The sequence below is a fragment of the Polyergus mexicanus genome, unplaced genomic scaffold, assembly GCF_030449975.1.
Source record: "Polyergus mexicanus isolate NDT 795.1 unplaced genomic scaffold, iyPolMexi1.0 SCAF_10, whole genome shotgun sequence".
In the NCBI taxonomy this organism is placed as follows: Eukaryota; Metazoa; Arthropoda; class Insecta; order Hymenoptera; family Formicidae; genus Polyergus; species Polyergus mexicanus.
In genome coordinates, this window is record NW_027223330.1 from 8878740 (window position 1) to 8894825 (window position 16086).

The 16086-nt window shown below is 32.6% G+C and overlaps 3 protein-coding genes across 5 annotated transcripts; 2 read left to right on the plus strand and 1 right to left on the minus strand.

The window, feature by feature from the left end:
- Positions 1–61: 61 nt before the first annotated feature.
- Positions 62–6628, minus strand: LOC138937288 (cdc42 homolog). 3 transcript variants are annotated; one of them, XM_070303414.1, is made up of 5 exons: positions 6563–6628; positions 5373–5562; positions 5097–5206; positions 4831–5028; positions 62–4661 (listed from the first exon to the last, which is right to left on the minus strand). In XM_070303414.1, the coding sequence occupies exons 2-5, from the start codon at positions 5548–5550 to the stop codon at positions 4629–4631; spliced, it is 519 nt and encodes a 172-aa protein (XP_070159515.1). In that variant the 5' UTR covers positions 5551–5562; positions 6563–6628; the 3' UTR covers positions 62–4628. The 3 variants fall into 3 exon arrangements, with proteins under 3 accessions (XP_070159515.1, XP_070159514.1, XP_070159513.1); XM_070303413.1 differs by having other exon boundaries at positions 62–4665; positions 6565–6587; XM_070303412.1 differs by lacking the exon at positions 6563–6628 and adding an exon at positions 6117–6556 and having other exon boundaries at positions 62–4665.
- A 222-nt stretch (positions 6629–6850) lies between these two features.
- On the plus strand, positions 6851–8839 carry Pqbp1 (poly-glutamine tract binding protein 1). The gene is made up of 6 exons (XM_070303411.1): positions 6851–7205; positions 7391–7500; positions 7614–7789; positions 8026–8206; positions 8321–8484; positions 8556–8839. The coding sequence occupies exons 1-6, from the start codon at positions 7136–7138 to the stop codon at positions 8746–8748; spliced, it is 894 nt and encodes a 297-aa protein (XP_070159512.1). The 5' UTR covers positions 6851–7135; the 3' UTR covers positions 8749–8839.
- Positions 8840–9708: 869 nt separating this feature from the next.
- LOC138937289 (sodium/potassium/calcium exchanger 3) lies at positions 9709–15774 on the plus strand. The gene is made up of 6 exons (XM_070303415.1): positions 9709–10061; positions 11251–11738; positions 13864–14107; positions 14742–14921; positions 15033–15338; positions 15441–15774. Exons 1-6 carry the CDS (start codon positions 9944–9946, stop codon positions 15758–15760), a joined length of 1656 nt encoding a protein of 551 aa, XP_070159516.1. The 5' UTR covers positions 9709–9943; the 3' UTR covers positions 15761–15774.
- Positions 15775–16086: the final 312 nt, after the last annotated feature.

Genomic DNA, 16086 nt, shown 5'->3' on the forward strand with positions numbered 1-16086 from the left:
GTTACAAGAGGAGCAACGTCGAATCATACATTTTTGAACATGCTACGAACAGAGGCTCGTATTGAATAAAAACATTAAATATCCAAGATTTAAAAATACTAACGTAATGATTAGATAAAAACATATATGTAAAACACCAAAAAGGTCTCTAATATTCTTCAAAAAAAAAATCTAGAAATCATCAATTTTTGATACTGCTAAAATAGATCGGGTACTTAATTTAATTATCAGTCTGTGACAAACACTATCGCTCTTGTAAAACGTCAGCATTTGCAATTAATATGCTGATTGGTTGTTGGTAGAATGAGTTAGATCTAATAGACTCCTCTTGTCGGTGTCAACGAAAGGAAGAAGATGAATTTCCATTCCACAGACGTCAGCTGATTTGTTCCTGGTTGTCGCGAGCACGTTCATCTCCGAAATGGGTCGAAAGATACATACGTCGAGAAAGTGAGAAACGCTATGATATGCTCCGCACGATCTCCGCCAATTTCGCGGCTGTTTCCTTCGCATCTCTTTTTCTCGCGTGCGTGAAAAAATGGAGTAACGATTTTCCGAGCTCCGTCGAAGAACGTTCCATCTTGATCTTAAAAGTTGCGCATTCCCTCGACGATATCCTTGTCTATCTTGAGATGAAAATCTCTTTCTTTCTCTCTCGCTCTTGTATATCTTTTGCAAGTTAATGACCTCGCCTGAAGTTTAACGTAAACGAAAACTGACAGTAATGTATGGATCCGAAAAAAATTTTTCTCGACAAAGATTGAATTGTTTGAAATATAAGCTTATTTAATTTAAATTTTTTTGGGCATTAATCTCTCTCTTTCTCTCTTATATGCTATCATGTTTCTTGTATTCCTCATTTAAATATAATTTTCTTACTTTATATCTTTGCGTGATGTATCAAATTTGTAATAGAGTATCCACTCTAACATATTTTAGAACGATTCTATTCTAGTGTCATGTTTATCCTTTTTATCTCAATTTATCTTAATTAATTCTACGTATGCATAATTACATCGTGTTATTATTTATAAGTATGTATATACATATGCACGAGAAGGCCTGAGAAATTCTTGGAAATGTTTATTCTCGCAACTTGAATGTCACGTTCTTCTATTTCATTGAATGAGTAATCTTGTTCTCCACTGTTTGTGAATTTATAATCATTAATATATACATATAATAAGATACTACAGAAGTTACATAATATTTCTTCAGTTTCGATTTTCAGATATTTATCTTTTGTAATTATTCCATGAAATTATTGATACGAATAATTCTATATTTCACATGTCTTTAAAACGACGTTGCCGTATTTAAAATTACTGAATTTCTAGCTATTACTAATATTAACAATTGCACCGCTATCTTTCGCTTGCAAAAGCTACAAAGTATTATTTTCTCGCTTTTCATCGAACAAACGGGGAAAAGGACTTGTAACACTTGTCCGAATAAATTGCAGAATATCCGTGTCAGTTTGTGAATTCTACATAAAAGAACCAGCATGCACGCTCCAATTAACGCTCGGTTTACGTTCCGCGTTCGCTCTAATTGGATTATATCATTCGACAGACAAAAAAAATTTATGCTAACATGCGCAGCCACGCTGGAGTTACATAGATCATACATTTATCCGAATTTTCGAGTCAAGCCATTATTTATTTGATAATAATATTTAGAATCGGATATATGTTATACAAATATTTCTACGATCAATACAGATAAATCGAATCATAAAAATGTAGCGAATTTTTATGGCTGCATTGCTACAACAATTCACTCTGTGTATGTGTGTGTGAATGGAGATTGAAATAATAAAACATACGCCATATATGAAAATAAAAATATAAATATAAATATGCACATAAATATAAAGTCTTGAGATATAATAATTGTAATTGTGTATGAAATTGAGAAGACATGCTGAAAAGAAATTTATCAAAAAAATTCGCACACTAGCAATTTCTATTATTTTAGAAACGTCACACATATTGCAATTATTTATAAGATACATCCTCGCATCGAGTTTTCGCTTTTTGAAATAGATGAATACTTTTACATTTGCGACTGAGAAACGTTTCCTGTCCGATTGCACAATTTGCTCTAAAAATATTATGGATTAATTCGTTATTGTATCATGCATAGGAGATGTGTATAAACGGGATTGTATTATGGTAATACATTTATTTCTATCATTCGGGAATCAATAGTGACTCAAATATCAATGTAATACGCAAAAGAAACTTCAGTTATGGTAGAAATATATAAATATTCTACGCAAACACGCACGCGCACACATTGCATATTTTTATCAAAATTTTTGCACATTTATCGAATTAATAATTTTTATTTTTAACTCATTGTATGTGTGTAATATGATTCATAATTTTGATACGAATCATTATCAAGTCAAATAATCTCATTAATCTGGTTTATCCTCTTGTATTGTTTTAGAGTAAATTTCTTTATCAAGATACACTCTTATCAAACAAAAGAAGTTTAGTTACATTTTAAAAACATATTTTTTACGAGATGCTGAGAAAACAATATTAACTCTGTTTTAAATTTCACTCGCAGTTTATATAGAGACTCGTATCTAATTTCTGTTTCGGTGAATTCCGATATAATTAGTAGAGATAAGAAAGATATATCTACAAAATATAAGAATAATATTAAACGCGTGGGAATAACTGAAATATAAGCCTATTTGCGTATTTATCTAACTTAGATAAAATTCTTCGGCCACATGTGTGTATTCAGTACAGGTTTGTATGGGCCTAAACCCGCGACTTTCGATCCGACGCGGCTATAGAGCTAAATAGTACAAAGAATGTACAGGCTCGAAAGAAAATGACTATTATACATATATTTAAAACAAAATTTTGGATTCTCCCTTATGTCACGCCAGGTTTTTTCGGCCCGTGCAAACCTTTAATATTCGATACTTTCGTTAAATTCACAAACAAAAAGAGTCTTGTTATATATTATTTGTATATATGTATGTGTGTATATTGTACAAGTAATACATAATTATTAATAAGAGATGTATAGAGAATCGAAAATTTCTAATATTTTGTATTAGATTTTATATCCAGATCGAAAAATGTAATTATATCGCTTACAGTCTACCTGTGTGTGTGTCTTGTGAAATATAATATACATTATATGTATATAAAAACTAATGGAGATAAAATGAATTTATATCTGCTATAGATTATCTTAGCAAAATATTATGATTTAATTCAAAGAGATGATAATAATATATAATAATTAAGAAAAAGAAAAACAAAATAAAACTATCTTAACTAAAACAGATTTAGAACATTTTACATTTTCATAGAATATATTAGCTAACAATATATTTTTGCTATTCATATTACATGAACCAGATAATCAATACCAATGGTCTTTATAATGTAATCACTGCAAAAGAGCTGATAAAAGAAAATTATTATTATACTTCATACATAATTAAATTATATACGATTACAAATGACTAAAAAAAATATTCGATTGCAACATAAAAATACAATCAAATCAAATATGTATATATATATATATATATATATATATATATTAATATAATTATTTAGTTTATTGATAATATATCGATATGGCCACTAAGAAAAATACAGATCTTATAACAGAATTTAAATTTTGTTTAAACACACACATACACACACATACGCGCGCGTGCGCGTATGTGATACTTCCATACATGATCCCGCACATAATAGTAAGAAAAATTTTTTTTTATCTCTTTTCCCTTTATGTTTCAAAAACGATAATAGTAGACGTAAGTTTACATTTAATCGTACTTCTCATTAAATCGCTTTTTTTGTGAGCTAGAATGCAAAATTCAATTTTGATGAATTAAATATTTTGGTGAATAATTATTTGCATTTGTAGTGAATATATACATTATAGGTACAGATTGCTACAAAAAAAATTGTTAAAGAATTAAAAGGCGTATAGCATTCGCCTTAAAAAATAAAAAACTTTTACTTAATCTGCAAGATACTTCATAAAATACAGAAATCAATAATATTACACATTTGCATATACATGTATGCCGTGTCATAATCTATCGAAGATTATATCATTGAAATTATAAAATCCCATTACTTTATATATATATATATATAATTTATTTATATATATATAGCAAAATTATATTTTTTTTACAAACGGATATGAATATAATAATCCTAGATTTACGGAAATCTTTTTTTTTACAATGTTGAATGAATCATAGGACAGTTAACACATTTGATCTCTATGATGCAAATATAAAGACGCGCGGAATGATGTGAAATACATTGATAAAACATTCATTATGCAAGACGAAGATAATATGATAATATTACAATTACAATTTGATAATTATAAAATTTACATAATATAGATAAAGATTGCTTCATATCCACGTATATGGCGCCAATGTTGAAAAATACTTATTATATGCCTTAGAATTTAACAATTGTCACTAAAACTTTTTGCATGCAATGTATATGAGGAAACTTACAGTCTTCGTCAATGTTGAACTAACAGTTTTATAAAAAAGTGAAACACCTACTACAAAATGGTACACCTTCTTCTTCTAACAGGTTCTGGAGGCTCTAAAGCCGCTAATATTGCTTCGTCAAAGACATTTTTAAGACCTTTCTGAAATATTAAAAGAATAGCTTCTGTAGCGGCAAAATAAAATCAAGAAAAAAAATCAGCAGTCGAATCTATAGCGATAAACAATAATCTTTAAAACTTTTTTGAGTTATCTTTCTGACTTTTATATTGTTTTATTATTTGGTATTAAATAAGTAATTATCATACCTGTGTAAGAGCGCTACATTCTACATATTTTACAGCTTTTAATTCCTTAGCAAGCTTTTCCCCTTGTTCATTTGAAATTGCTTTTTGCTTATTCTTTGCAAGTTTTTCAATTGTTGCTGCATCGTCCCGTAAATCAATTTGCGTGCCAACCAACAAAAATGGTGTTTTTTGACAGTGATGCGTTATTTCGGGTACCCACTATTAATATATTAAGATATATGAAATATTTGATAATATTATAATGATTAATTTTAATTATATTATACCTTTTCTTTAACATTTTCAAACGATGATGGAGATACAACTGAGAAACAAACAAGAAATACATCGGTTTGCGGATAACTTAATGGACGTAGACGGTCATAGTCCTCCTGACCTACAAAATACCTCAAAGTATTAGTAAATTGTCACTGATATAATTTTGTTACTTTTCTTACTATTTATAATAGATATATAATTTAAATATATTATATCACTTGAAATAATTTACTGCAAATAATTACACTATATAATCAAATATATACATTAATGATAATACTCACCAGCTGTATCAAATAATCCTAATGTATATGGCTCACCGCCAATCATAACAGTGACTGCATAATTGTCAAATACTGTTGGAACATATTCCGATGGAAATTTATTCGTGGTATATGAGATTAATAAACAAGTTTTACCAACCGCTCCGTCTCCTACCACGACACATTTTATTGTCTGCATTTTGACCTCTGTCTGCGAAAAATAGAAATTGTAGAAAAATATTATTTCTTTTGATTCAAATAGATTTCAAATATTACATTAAGAATATAAGTTATTCAATAATTAGTGACAATATTCATTAATTGCAATAATTTGATTGCTTGATGTATAAATGTATGTATAAATTACAATTCTTGCATCAAATTATCTATTAATCATGCTATATCATATGATCCATCATGGATATGGACCGAGTATGTTACTTTAAGGATATTCATTCACATATGGTATCATGGGATGTTAAATATGTTAATCGCTCTATCTTGATATCGAGTATTACTTTTGATATCCAGAGTGAATGCTCAATGCAATTACAAAACTGTGCATATAAAATCTAACATTAGATAGTCAAAGTAACTTTTTTTTATCTGTGCGAATAAAAAAAGAACAAATTGGATTCTAAACTACTAGTTTCTCTCTCTCCGTCTCTCATTCCTCAACATAAAAGAGATGATCGATGCCGGTGAAAACAAATTGCGCAATGTGCAACAATTGACGACAGTGCAGACAGATTATTGCGTGCAAACCTCTTTTACGTATGAGGGTACTGTCGTACAGCCGTATTTGACTTTTGACTACTACAAGGATCGACGTGCGGGTAATTCGTTTCACTGACTCTTGAGAGTTCACTCCGATTGTATATACATATACGTATATATGTACGTGAGATTTGCGTAATCCTTGCGTTTCGCGCTCGTTGGACGTTAAATCTATTGCGACAGACGAGAGAAACGATCGGGAAGTCCGTCGCAAAGAGGCGTACGAGCGCACCGGAGGCTCATTGTTTTCGGAGTCGCCATTTTGAGCATTATGTCAAAAACACTTCACCGTACGACGCAAACGAATGACGGGGATACCGTGCGACGCGAGTAAAACCGAATCTATCAGACTTTCGACGATATTAACGACGAACGACGGTCCGTAATCGCTCGTGGGCTGAACGAGATGTGCAAAATTTAAATTAAACACTCACACGCAACTGGGCGTCGACACTGGACAACGCTTTATCGTCACGGAGTTTGCGATCACGCTAGATGGGCGTCGCGTTGAGAATGCGCGCGCAAACTCGAAGCCGCTTCGCGCAGGCTTACATTAGAGTCCCTAGTAGATAGTTTCTAAAAGATCTTCTAGGGACTCTAGTTTATTTTCAACAATTTTCATAGTTTTTACGTTTTAGAATGCTTGATTGTGATTGGTCGATTTACTTACGGCCTTACAATTATGACTAAAATTTCTTCGCGTGTAGCAATAGCAATAGCCTTGTGTATTCTTAATACAAGATAATTTATGTGAAAGATCTGTCATTAAAAAATTTATAAAAATATATATTCATATTTAATTAATTTTCATGCTTTCTATGTCAGAGGCTTTTCGATTGTTCGGTTCTAATGCTTTGCAATGTTCGATTCTTGAGTCTATATCGTTTCCAGGCTTTTATTAATAGTCTGTGGTCTTTAGCCTGTGTTTTGTAAACAAATCGTGAATAACACTTGTCACTTGAACATATTAACAGATTTTTGGTGATTTGAACTGAGAAGACACAAAGATGCCTTTGCCAGCTGCCTTAGCTGCACGTCTTGCAAAAAGGGGATTAATTTCTGGCTCTGAAAAATATGGTATATATTTGATATTAAAAATGTAATTATTAGTAATAACGTTTGTGAAATTTTTTCTCATAAATAAATAAATCAATTTACTTTCAATTCATAAAAACTGATATTAAAAAATATATATATTTGTTGTGGAAACTACATGAAATATTGTATTTATATAATGTTACATCATATTATTAATTTCGCAGAACCCGCGAAGAAAGAGACGAAGAAGAAGGTACACGAAGAAGTAATAGCTGAAGATTATGACAATACAAAAGAAGAAATTAATCAGATTGATATATCACAAAAATTTATGGTAAGTGCGATCGCAATATATTAGTAGTATCAAATTGTTTATATACATATGTATACATATGTTGGTTTGTACATATAGTGCATTTGTAATGACATGGTCATTTCTTCATTCAGGGTTACAGTGGATGTCCTAATAAATATAATATTTATCACGAATGTACAAAGAAATGTAAAGAATTATGGGGACTAGGACATGTACAACCTTCGGACAAGTATTTAAAACGACAAATGAAATTAATTCAGAAATATCCTTTGCCAGATACTTGGAAAGCAGTTTATGATCCTGGATGGTAAACTTTAATAGTTTTCTGAATCTGTTTTCTTTCAAATAATAAATGCTAGATTTACAATTATTTGAATTATAATAATTGTGTAAGATAGTCTTGTCGCAATTTATAAAAATAGATACAGATATCTTTTAGCAATATTATTTTTGGAAAGAGTGCTTGCAATGATATATTATTGAGAAAGTATATCGTATGAAATATTCTATAGGAAAATCAATTAATTTAAGATTTGTTTAAAGTGGACAACACTATTATTGGGATTGGTCATCTGATTTGGTATCTTGGTTACCACCTGGTCATCCCAACTGTCAGATATCACAACCCGCACCACAGTTACGTGAAGAATTGCATTTAAAAGCAGGTGATCAAGATGATAACATGTCAAGTGATGACAGTGTTAGTGACCAAGAGCAAATGGAGGTTAATAAATATATTTTTTATGTAATATTATAAATTTACAAGTTATCTCTATTATTATCTAAACATTAAAATAAAATACATTTAACATTTACAAGCAATACTATGATTTTCCAGGTAGATGAAAGTGATGTCAGAAAAGATAGAAAGATTGAAAATCGTACAAGATATAAAGGACCAGACAATAAAAGAATTCAAAGATCTGATAGAAATGATAGTAAAGACAAAAAAGATCGTACATTGGATCCTATGGATCCAGCATCGTATAGCGATATTCCCAGGTATGTATTTGTATTTCAAACATATGTTATTAATGTATTATATAATTCTTATTTATATAATTACGTCGTAGAGGAAAATGGTCAGATGGATTGGCTAGACATAACGAAGCCAAGACTGGTGCAGATACGACCGCCTCAGGACCTCTTTATCAAATGAGGCCGTATCCCAGTCCGGGCGCGGTGTTGCGTTCAAATAGAGTTAATAAACCAGAATCAGACTCGGCAAATAAACCGAAAGTTGCGTTTCCCGAGAAACCAGAATAGATGCATACCGTTATTTCAGTGTATATGTGATTATATTAATATGTATATATGTATCTTTAAACTAATGGAGACACTATATCATATCTCGTAATTTTTTCTGATGTTTTTTTTTTGTCTTTGCACGAGTCCCCCAAATCAACACGTTGTTAAAATTTTTTTCAGAAAAGGTTCAAAATTTATCAATATAAATTAACGAACAAATATCTCTTCTTATACTTTCTTATAAAACATTTTATTACTACATACTTTAATTGATATATTTTTCATAATATTTTTGCTTAAAAATGTCGTCGCGAATATCGCAACCGATCTTACATTTAATTCGATGAATAAGAAATCTCGAGATGAATCTCAAAATTATATCTAGAAAAAAAGCTGCTGCTAATTGACACATTAATGATCAGTAAAATGCGATATGTATGAGAATAAATTTTTGGCATAATAAAATATTTTATTTTCCACTCGTCACCTCGGTATATTTTAATGGAATCATAGAAATCATTTTGATTCGTTCGTTCTATCGATTAGATTGTAGTTGTGAATAACTTAATAATTGTATTACAATATTGGTGGAATATTCAAGTATATCTTGAAGAAACTTTTTATTATTATCGAGATAAATAAATAATTAATGTCATAAATGCTTTAACATCCAATGTATGAATATTTCTCGAGAAAGAAAACATCTGAAATAAATAAAATTATACAGGATCAATTGCAATGAAATCGAATTCCCTACGATAATGAAAGATTAAAATTGACCGTCGATCGTGTATACGTCACTCGTTGATATTTGAAGTAGATAGAGACGGCAAGAGATTTAGATGATAATCGATGTATATGAACTTTCATACATATCTTTATCTAATTTCGCTTCGCTCGAACAACCGAAGAAGATAAAGAGCTCTCTCTCTCTCTCTCTCTCTCTCTCTCTCTCTCTCTCTCTCTCTCTCTCTCTCTCTCTCTCTCTCTCTCTCTCTCTCTCTCTCGAAAGTGGTGTCAGTAGGAAGGAGTGAGGGACTCTATAATCGACGGAATTTATCATAAATGTCATCCGTTACCGATTTAAGCAGCAGTTTACCGTATTTCGTTTGAGTGGCTGCGTCGCTAAAAACTCGCTGATTAAAAAAAAAAAAAAAAAAAAAAAACCGCGTGGGAGCAACACTCTTGCGATCTCCGCGCGATATTTACGAGAATGACTATCAGTATCGCGCTGACGATACTTATCATTCTTACCTTCGCGCCTGACGATGCGGATTTAGGATTTACGCGATTATTCAACGGTGAGTTACGAGAGGAAGCTTTACCTCGGCGTGTCAATTCTACTGACTACATAATACATCGCGTCTTCTCCGTTTCATCTCGCGATCGCAAAGCATCGAAAAACCCTCTTCTTGAAATCTAAAGGATATTAGTTCGACGTCTGTATCGTTTGCGATACAGCTGATCGAAAAGAGGAAAGAGGAAAATGGATCGCCATCGCGCCTTTGTACGTAATGATGAAAACTTAAGTGAAAATTAAAATGCGAAACATTGGTGAGATTTGGCAGATCGTTTGTGAGAAAGTTGTAATTGATTAAATGTTCACAATTGATGAGAATTGTAATTTCTATTTAAAAATCCCAGAGATATCTATATAAGTAACTGTAATTCATTTAATTCATAACCAAGGTCGTTTCATAGACTTTTTTTATTGTGTGTATGTGTGTGTGTGTGTATGTGTGTGTGTTTATGTTTGTTGCAAGATCTATTTTTTTCAATTTATTATAAATGCCAAATCTTGCCTATATATCTTGCCTAATAATCGTCTGTAATACGTAGTATTAATGATCTTTTATGTACTATTATGAATTGTGAAGATAATATGCAAGATAAGACGCATATTAAGTTGAAAAAATGAGAAATGCAAAAAGAAATGTAAAGAATGAGAGAGTGCATAAGCAATAATTCGGAGTAAACGAGAAAAGCTTCATATAAAATATATTTTTACGTTTCTATAATTATTGCAAATATATAAGCAAAGATAAAATTTTAAAGATTCGCGGACAAATAAGAGCTAGACGCGGATGATAGTGCAGAGAAAATATTTCTCTATGAAACTGATGTTGTAGGACACGAAATTCTCTTGGTCCTATATCAAGAGTATTTAAAATTCGCGATTCTTTAAAGTTGTGATTTTTCACTTGGGAGCCTTATTAATTTTACTTAACTTTAAAGATAAAATTATTTTTGATATTGGGAATAAATATAAAGAGTGCATTTGCATATTTTAAAAGCAAAATATAAAAATATAAAAAATATATATTACTGTTACATCTTTTTGCATCTCTCACATTTACTGAAAAGTAATACAAATAAGATGTTAAGATTTCGGACGCAAAAACAGATTTAAAGGTGAATAAGAATTTAATCCTTCAAGCATTTTTTGCGAGCATCATTTCTTCAAGATCAGCCGGACTTGAACAAATCTCTTGTTTGTTCGATCAGACAAGGACTCTACAGTCTCGATTCTCGAGGATTTTTCAAAGGACAGTCCACGTTCGAACAATACTCGCGAGAATGACTGGCTCCAATATAACAATACGTTCGACAACCGCGTTACGGAGGTCGCGAGACAGGATGACGTTCAGACGAGCAATTGCTCGGAGCGTTCGATCGACGAGTTTCCGGAGGTGTTTACGCTGGAGCAGCGTCGTCGGGGAACGATAATACTCCACGTTTTCTTTGGATTCTACTGCTTTATCCTGACAGCGTTCGTCTGCAACGATTACCTATTACCCACCCTCGACATCATATGCACGCGCCTCAGCATCAGCAGCGACGTCGCCGGGGCGACTTTCCTCGCCACAGCGAGCTGCTTCCCCGAGCTGTTCGTCAACGTCGTCGGTACTTTCCTAACCGAGTCCGATCTTGGGGTCGGCACCGTGATGGGCGGCGCGGTCTTCAATACTTTCGCGACCCCAGCGTGCGGCGCGTTATCGGCGATCCACGTGAGTACACTTGAGCATTGTTAAGTATATCCCCGAATATAAGCGCGGAATTATAGAACAGTGATAATGTATCTGAGAAAGAGAGAGAGAGAGAGAGAGAGAGAGAGAGAGAGAGACCAGTTTATTACGATACGCCTAGATATGTGTTTTACTTATTGTTAGCTGTATTAATCTGCGCTCGAGATGGGATCAGTAGAGGAAAGATACCAAAGTTGACACTGTTGAATTTTTTTTCTCTATTCTGAAACTTCCGCTTAAAAATTTGAAATACGAGAAAATTATATTTACCGATATTTATTAAAAACCACTTCTTTTGATAATATCGTTAAATTTTCTTTGCAAACCTCTTGTAAAAGTTTATTTATTTAAAAATTGAGGTCTGAGAAAATTGGTCGCCTCAAATCCGTTGAAACACGGTAGGATTCATAAAAAAAGAAAAATAGAAATAAAAGAGGTTCATTAATTCTCTGTGCAAGTGTACGTGTGTCTATGAAATCTGCATACATAATGTGAATATTATCGATAATGTGTTATTATCTATCTTGTTTATTGACAATTATTATTATCATTGATATAGTTATACTTGCGATTTTAATCATTTATCTACATATACGACATTATCGTCGAAAATTATATTTTTTTTATCAGCGATAAGCCATTTTGTTTGCGCGATTTCCTAAACAGAACATTCTCTTATATGGATTGACCATGAATTAATTTGATTCCTATGTGTATAAACTCCTTAAATTGCTTCTTAAATAAAAGTACATTAATTAAAAACAGACATAACGTATATATTAGAAAAACGTTTCGTACGAAACGTTTTAATAATAATCGCGAATTTATTAACTTAATATAATTGTTCGAGTATCTAATCACAGATCTATTAAGATTTGATAAGTTCGAAAAAGAATTAGGGTACACTTACATAATAAATTCTCCTCTTATATAATAAAGTGCCGTTACTTAATACGAAATAGCCAATACGAAAAAATCTTGTTAGTACACAGATTACAATGCCCCAGAAAATAATACATGAACATATGTAAATTTGAAGTGCTAAACTGGAGCAGACTAATATATCTCGCGCATTATCATTTTTTATTATTCACGATTAGTAGCAGCAATTCATTGTTTGCGGATATCTAGTTATGATTTAGGAGATTAAAATCATTGTAGCGAATTCCATGATATCGCTAATATCATGGAAACTGTGACAATGAAATAATACTTCGATGAAACAGAATTCACATTTTGATAAGTATCATCACGTCTAATTAAGAAAAAAATATCTAATTGCATCGCCCACCCCCATGGCTTCCCTTCACAATTTTGATAGATAAGCAAATTTTTTTCTTTTCATTTTCAGTTTAAACTATGAAAATATCAAAAATTTGCCAAACTATATTTGTCGATTTTTTACCGTTACCAATGGACTAGAAAATTGATTAAACTCTGTAAAGTAAACATAAAAAATAAAGTGCTTATTCAAGTGCTGGATTACGGGATATCAGTTATAAAGCGCGATATGTGTGAAATTATGTCAACTATGTAAGGTCGCGGGTTTTGTGAGTAATATTTTATGTATACACGTACATATACGCACACATACACATATATGTTTATGTAAGTAATATTTTTCACGATTCGCAGAATTTATTCCTGGTGCGTGTGTATATTTATACTATTGTATTATGTATTATGAAATAAATATAAATTAATTTTCAATTATCCATTTTGGACACCGCTTGGAGAACCGCTGCAATAGATTTCTAAAATGTAAATATACATGTCATGTATCGCTTTAAATATCTTGTAATTTTTCCAATTTTATTATTCTAACATAAATGTTATCATTAAACTGGCTTAAAAAGATAGCCATCATTGATGCTCTCGTATCTACGCGCATAAAATTATGAAAAATTCCTTATAAAAAGACAATAAAAATAAATTTAGAACAAATATTATCGGTATTGCATTTGTAACATTCTTATAATATTTTACAATATTTTTCTATAGCTTCCTATTATAATACTAGAATGATAGCTCTCTCTCACTCTCTGTAGCGCTACACATGTCAGAGTAAATAAAATTAAAACAATTTCTTTCTTACATCCTCCAACAGGCAATACAATTAGAATGGCGAATATTAACTCGGGATTGTATAATTTACGTGATATCGGTCGCCACCTTAGTGATCGTAATGTGGGACGGCGTAATCAAGTTGTACGAAGCGATCATCCTCATGGTATTGTTCGTCACTTATTTGACGATACTGTTTTGCGGCAAATGCTTCGTGCGTTGGCATAATAAACTTGCGCATCTGTACACTGACAAGAACCGCAGTACGAATTTTTCCGAAAAAGAAAGTAAGTCCTATCACGGAGTTTCTTTGAAATATCTGTTTTGTGCAATTTCCATACGCCTTTCCACGAATGTGATTGATCTTTCCAGCAGTTAACGGGGATCATTTCTACACGCGTGGCAATGTGAAATTCTGTGTGTCGGCTTTTCATATCAGATCGTATCTTAATTCACATAACACATGCATTTGTTGCGACAGAAATTTAGCTAAAACGACATTCGAGCTTTAGATATTTTGTTATACAGGGACTTCTCGTCTTAATTTTTCGGTCCCCTACACGCTCTTGAAGTTTTGCCATTTAAATTGGGAACACCCTGTACAATTGACATAATTGTTATGTTCATTTTAATTATAATTTTACATATGAGTTTAAATGTCTGTCTAAACTTTACAAAAGAGCGATTGATAATATTTTTCTTGAATCGCGATGTAAACTTTTAAGGCGATTATTTTGAAAGATAAAATATCAATTGCTCGAGTTCAACTAGAAACTCGCATATCCCCGCAACATCTTTCACGTTAACACGTAATACTTGTCGACAGGTAATTCAATTATAATCGTGTGTATGTGCGTTTATCTAAAATTCTAAAAGAGAGACCGCGTGGACCGCCTATGTATGAATTTTGTTATCCAATAGTTCCTAAAGACAAGGAAGAGTCAATGCCTGACGGCTTGTACAGGCCGTATTTTCACGGAGAACTCGTGGCCGAATACAGAAAGAGCGTAGCGAGCAACGGCGGTCGCAAGTCTACCTCGAAGACTAACGACGTAGAGGCGCAGAACCACGTGGAACAAACGGAGGAATACGTGGAACCAGGTATCATAGGCCCAATCTCGTTCAATCGCGAAAAGAACGAAATTTAAAAGCGTTACGCTCCACGATAAGATAAAATAAAAGAGCGGATCGCTGAATTATGCTCGTTTCTAGACACGCCCTTTGTATGGCCGACCGGAGGTAATCTGGCGAAAGTCTGGTTCTGTCTCGTCTGGCCGTTGAAACTAATGTTGTTCGTTACCGTACCGGACAGCAGGTACAAACGATGGAGAAACTGGTATCTGATAACGTTCGTCATGTGTGTGATATGGATCGCGATATCGTCCTACCTGACGTCGTGGATGACGACCGTACTCGGCGACACCATCGGGATCCCGGATTCTGTGATGGGTATCACGTTCCAAGCCGCCGGTGGCAATATGCCGGAACTCGTCTCGATCGTAATACTCTCGAGACAAGGTGAGCTTTCCTGAACATCGAGTCGTCGATTGAGAGAGAGAAAAAAAAAGATTATTAATCAAAGAGATCCGATCCTCGAATGACCAATCTTCTCTTCTACAGGCAACGGGGACATGGCGATGAGTAATACGTTAGGCGCAAACACACTCGACATCCTATTGTGTCTCGGTTTACCGTGGATGATAAAGATACTCGTGGACAAGAAGGACATCAAAATCATCTCGGATGCTCTAAGGTACAGCGTGCTTTCGATCACCGTGTGCGTCGTCGCTTTCTATACGGTGACTGCGTTCTGTAAGTATCGCTTGAACAAGAAAGTAGGAATCATCTGCCTGATATTGTACACGATATTCTTAGTTTTTGCTCTGTTGTTCGAACTGAACGTCTTTTTCCCTGTGAACTTACCTATGTGTCCTTCTTAAAAATCTACCGTCATTCTTCGATCTTTTTTTTTTTTTTTTTTTTTTAATAATCAATATATTCAACGAGAAAGGCAAGATTGAATCAAAGTTATTTCCGCCAACTTTGATACTATCTTAAAGAGATCAATGTAATAGCAGAAGTATTTTTCTCTCGTCATTAATCGCAATAAAAAAATTGTTAAATTGCGAAATATTATCATCGACATATCTTTTCCGTTTTGCTTTCACAATCATGTATTTATATATTTTATCTCTAAAAGTCTAGAGATTAAATTAAAGATACTATTTTATATCGAATATGAATATAGATTATAATAAAAATAATT

Excerpts from the sequence above, each read along its gene's own strand:
- LOC138937288 (XM_070303413.1), bottom strand. The coding sequence starts at position 5,550 with ATGCAGACAATAAAATGTGTCGTGGTAGGAGACGGAGCGGTTGGTAAA. Across the intron at positions 5,207-5,372 it reads AGGATTATTTGATACAGCTG|GTCAGGAGGACTATGACCGT; the intron begins GTGAGTATTATC and ends GGTATTTTGTAG. Across the intron at positions 4,666-4,830 it reads AATGTAGCGCTCTTACACAG|AAAGGTCTTAAAAATGTCTT; the intron begins GTATGATAATTA and ends TTAATATTTCAG.
- Pqbp1 (XM_070303411.1), top strand. The coding sequence starts at position 7,136 with ATGCCTTTGCCAGCTGCCTTAGCTGCACGTCTTGCAAAAAGGGGATTA. Across the intron at positions 7,790-8,025 it reads GCAGTTTATGATCCTGGATG|TGGACAACACTATTATTGGG; the intron begins GTAAACTTTAAT and ends ATTTGTTTAAAG. Across the intron at positions 8,485-8,555 it reads TCGTATAGCGATATTCCCAG|AGGAAAATGGTCAGATGGAT; the intron begins GTATGTATTTGT and ends ATTACGTCGTAG.
- LOC138937289 (XM_070303415.1), top strand. The coding sequence starts at position 9,944 with ATGACTATCAGTATCGCGCTGACGATACTTATCATTCTTACCTTCGCG. Across the intron at positions 10,062-11,250 it reads AGAGGAAGCTTTACCTCGGC|TCTCGATTCTCGAGGATTTT; the intron begins GTGTCAATTCTA and ends AGGACTCTACAG. Across the intron at positions 14,922-15,032 it reads GGAGGAATACGTGGAACCAG|ACACGCCCTTTGTATGGCCG; the intron begins GTATCATAGGCC and ends GCTCGTTTCTAG.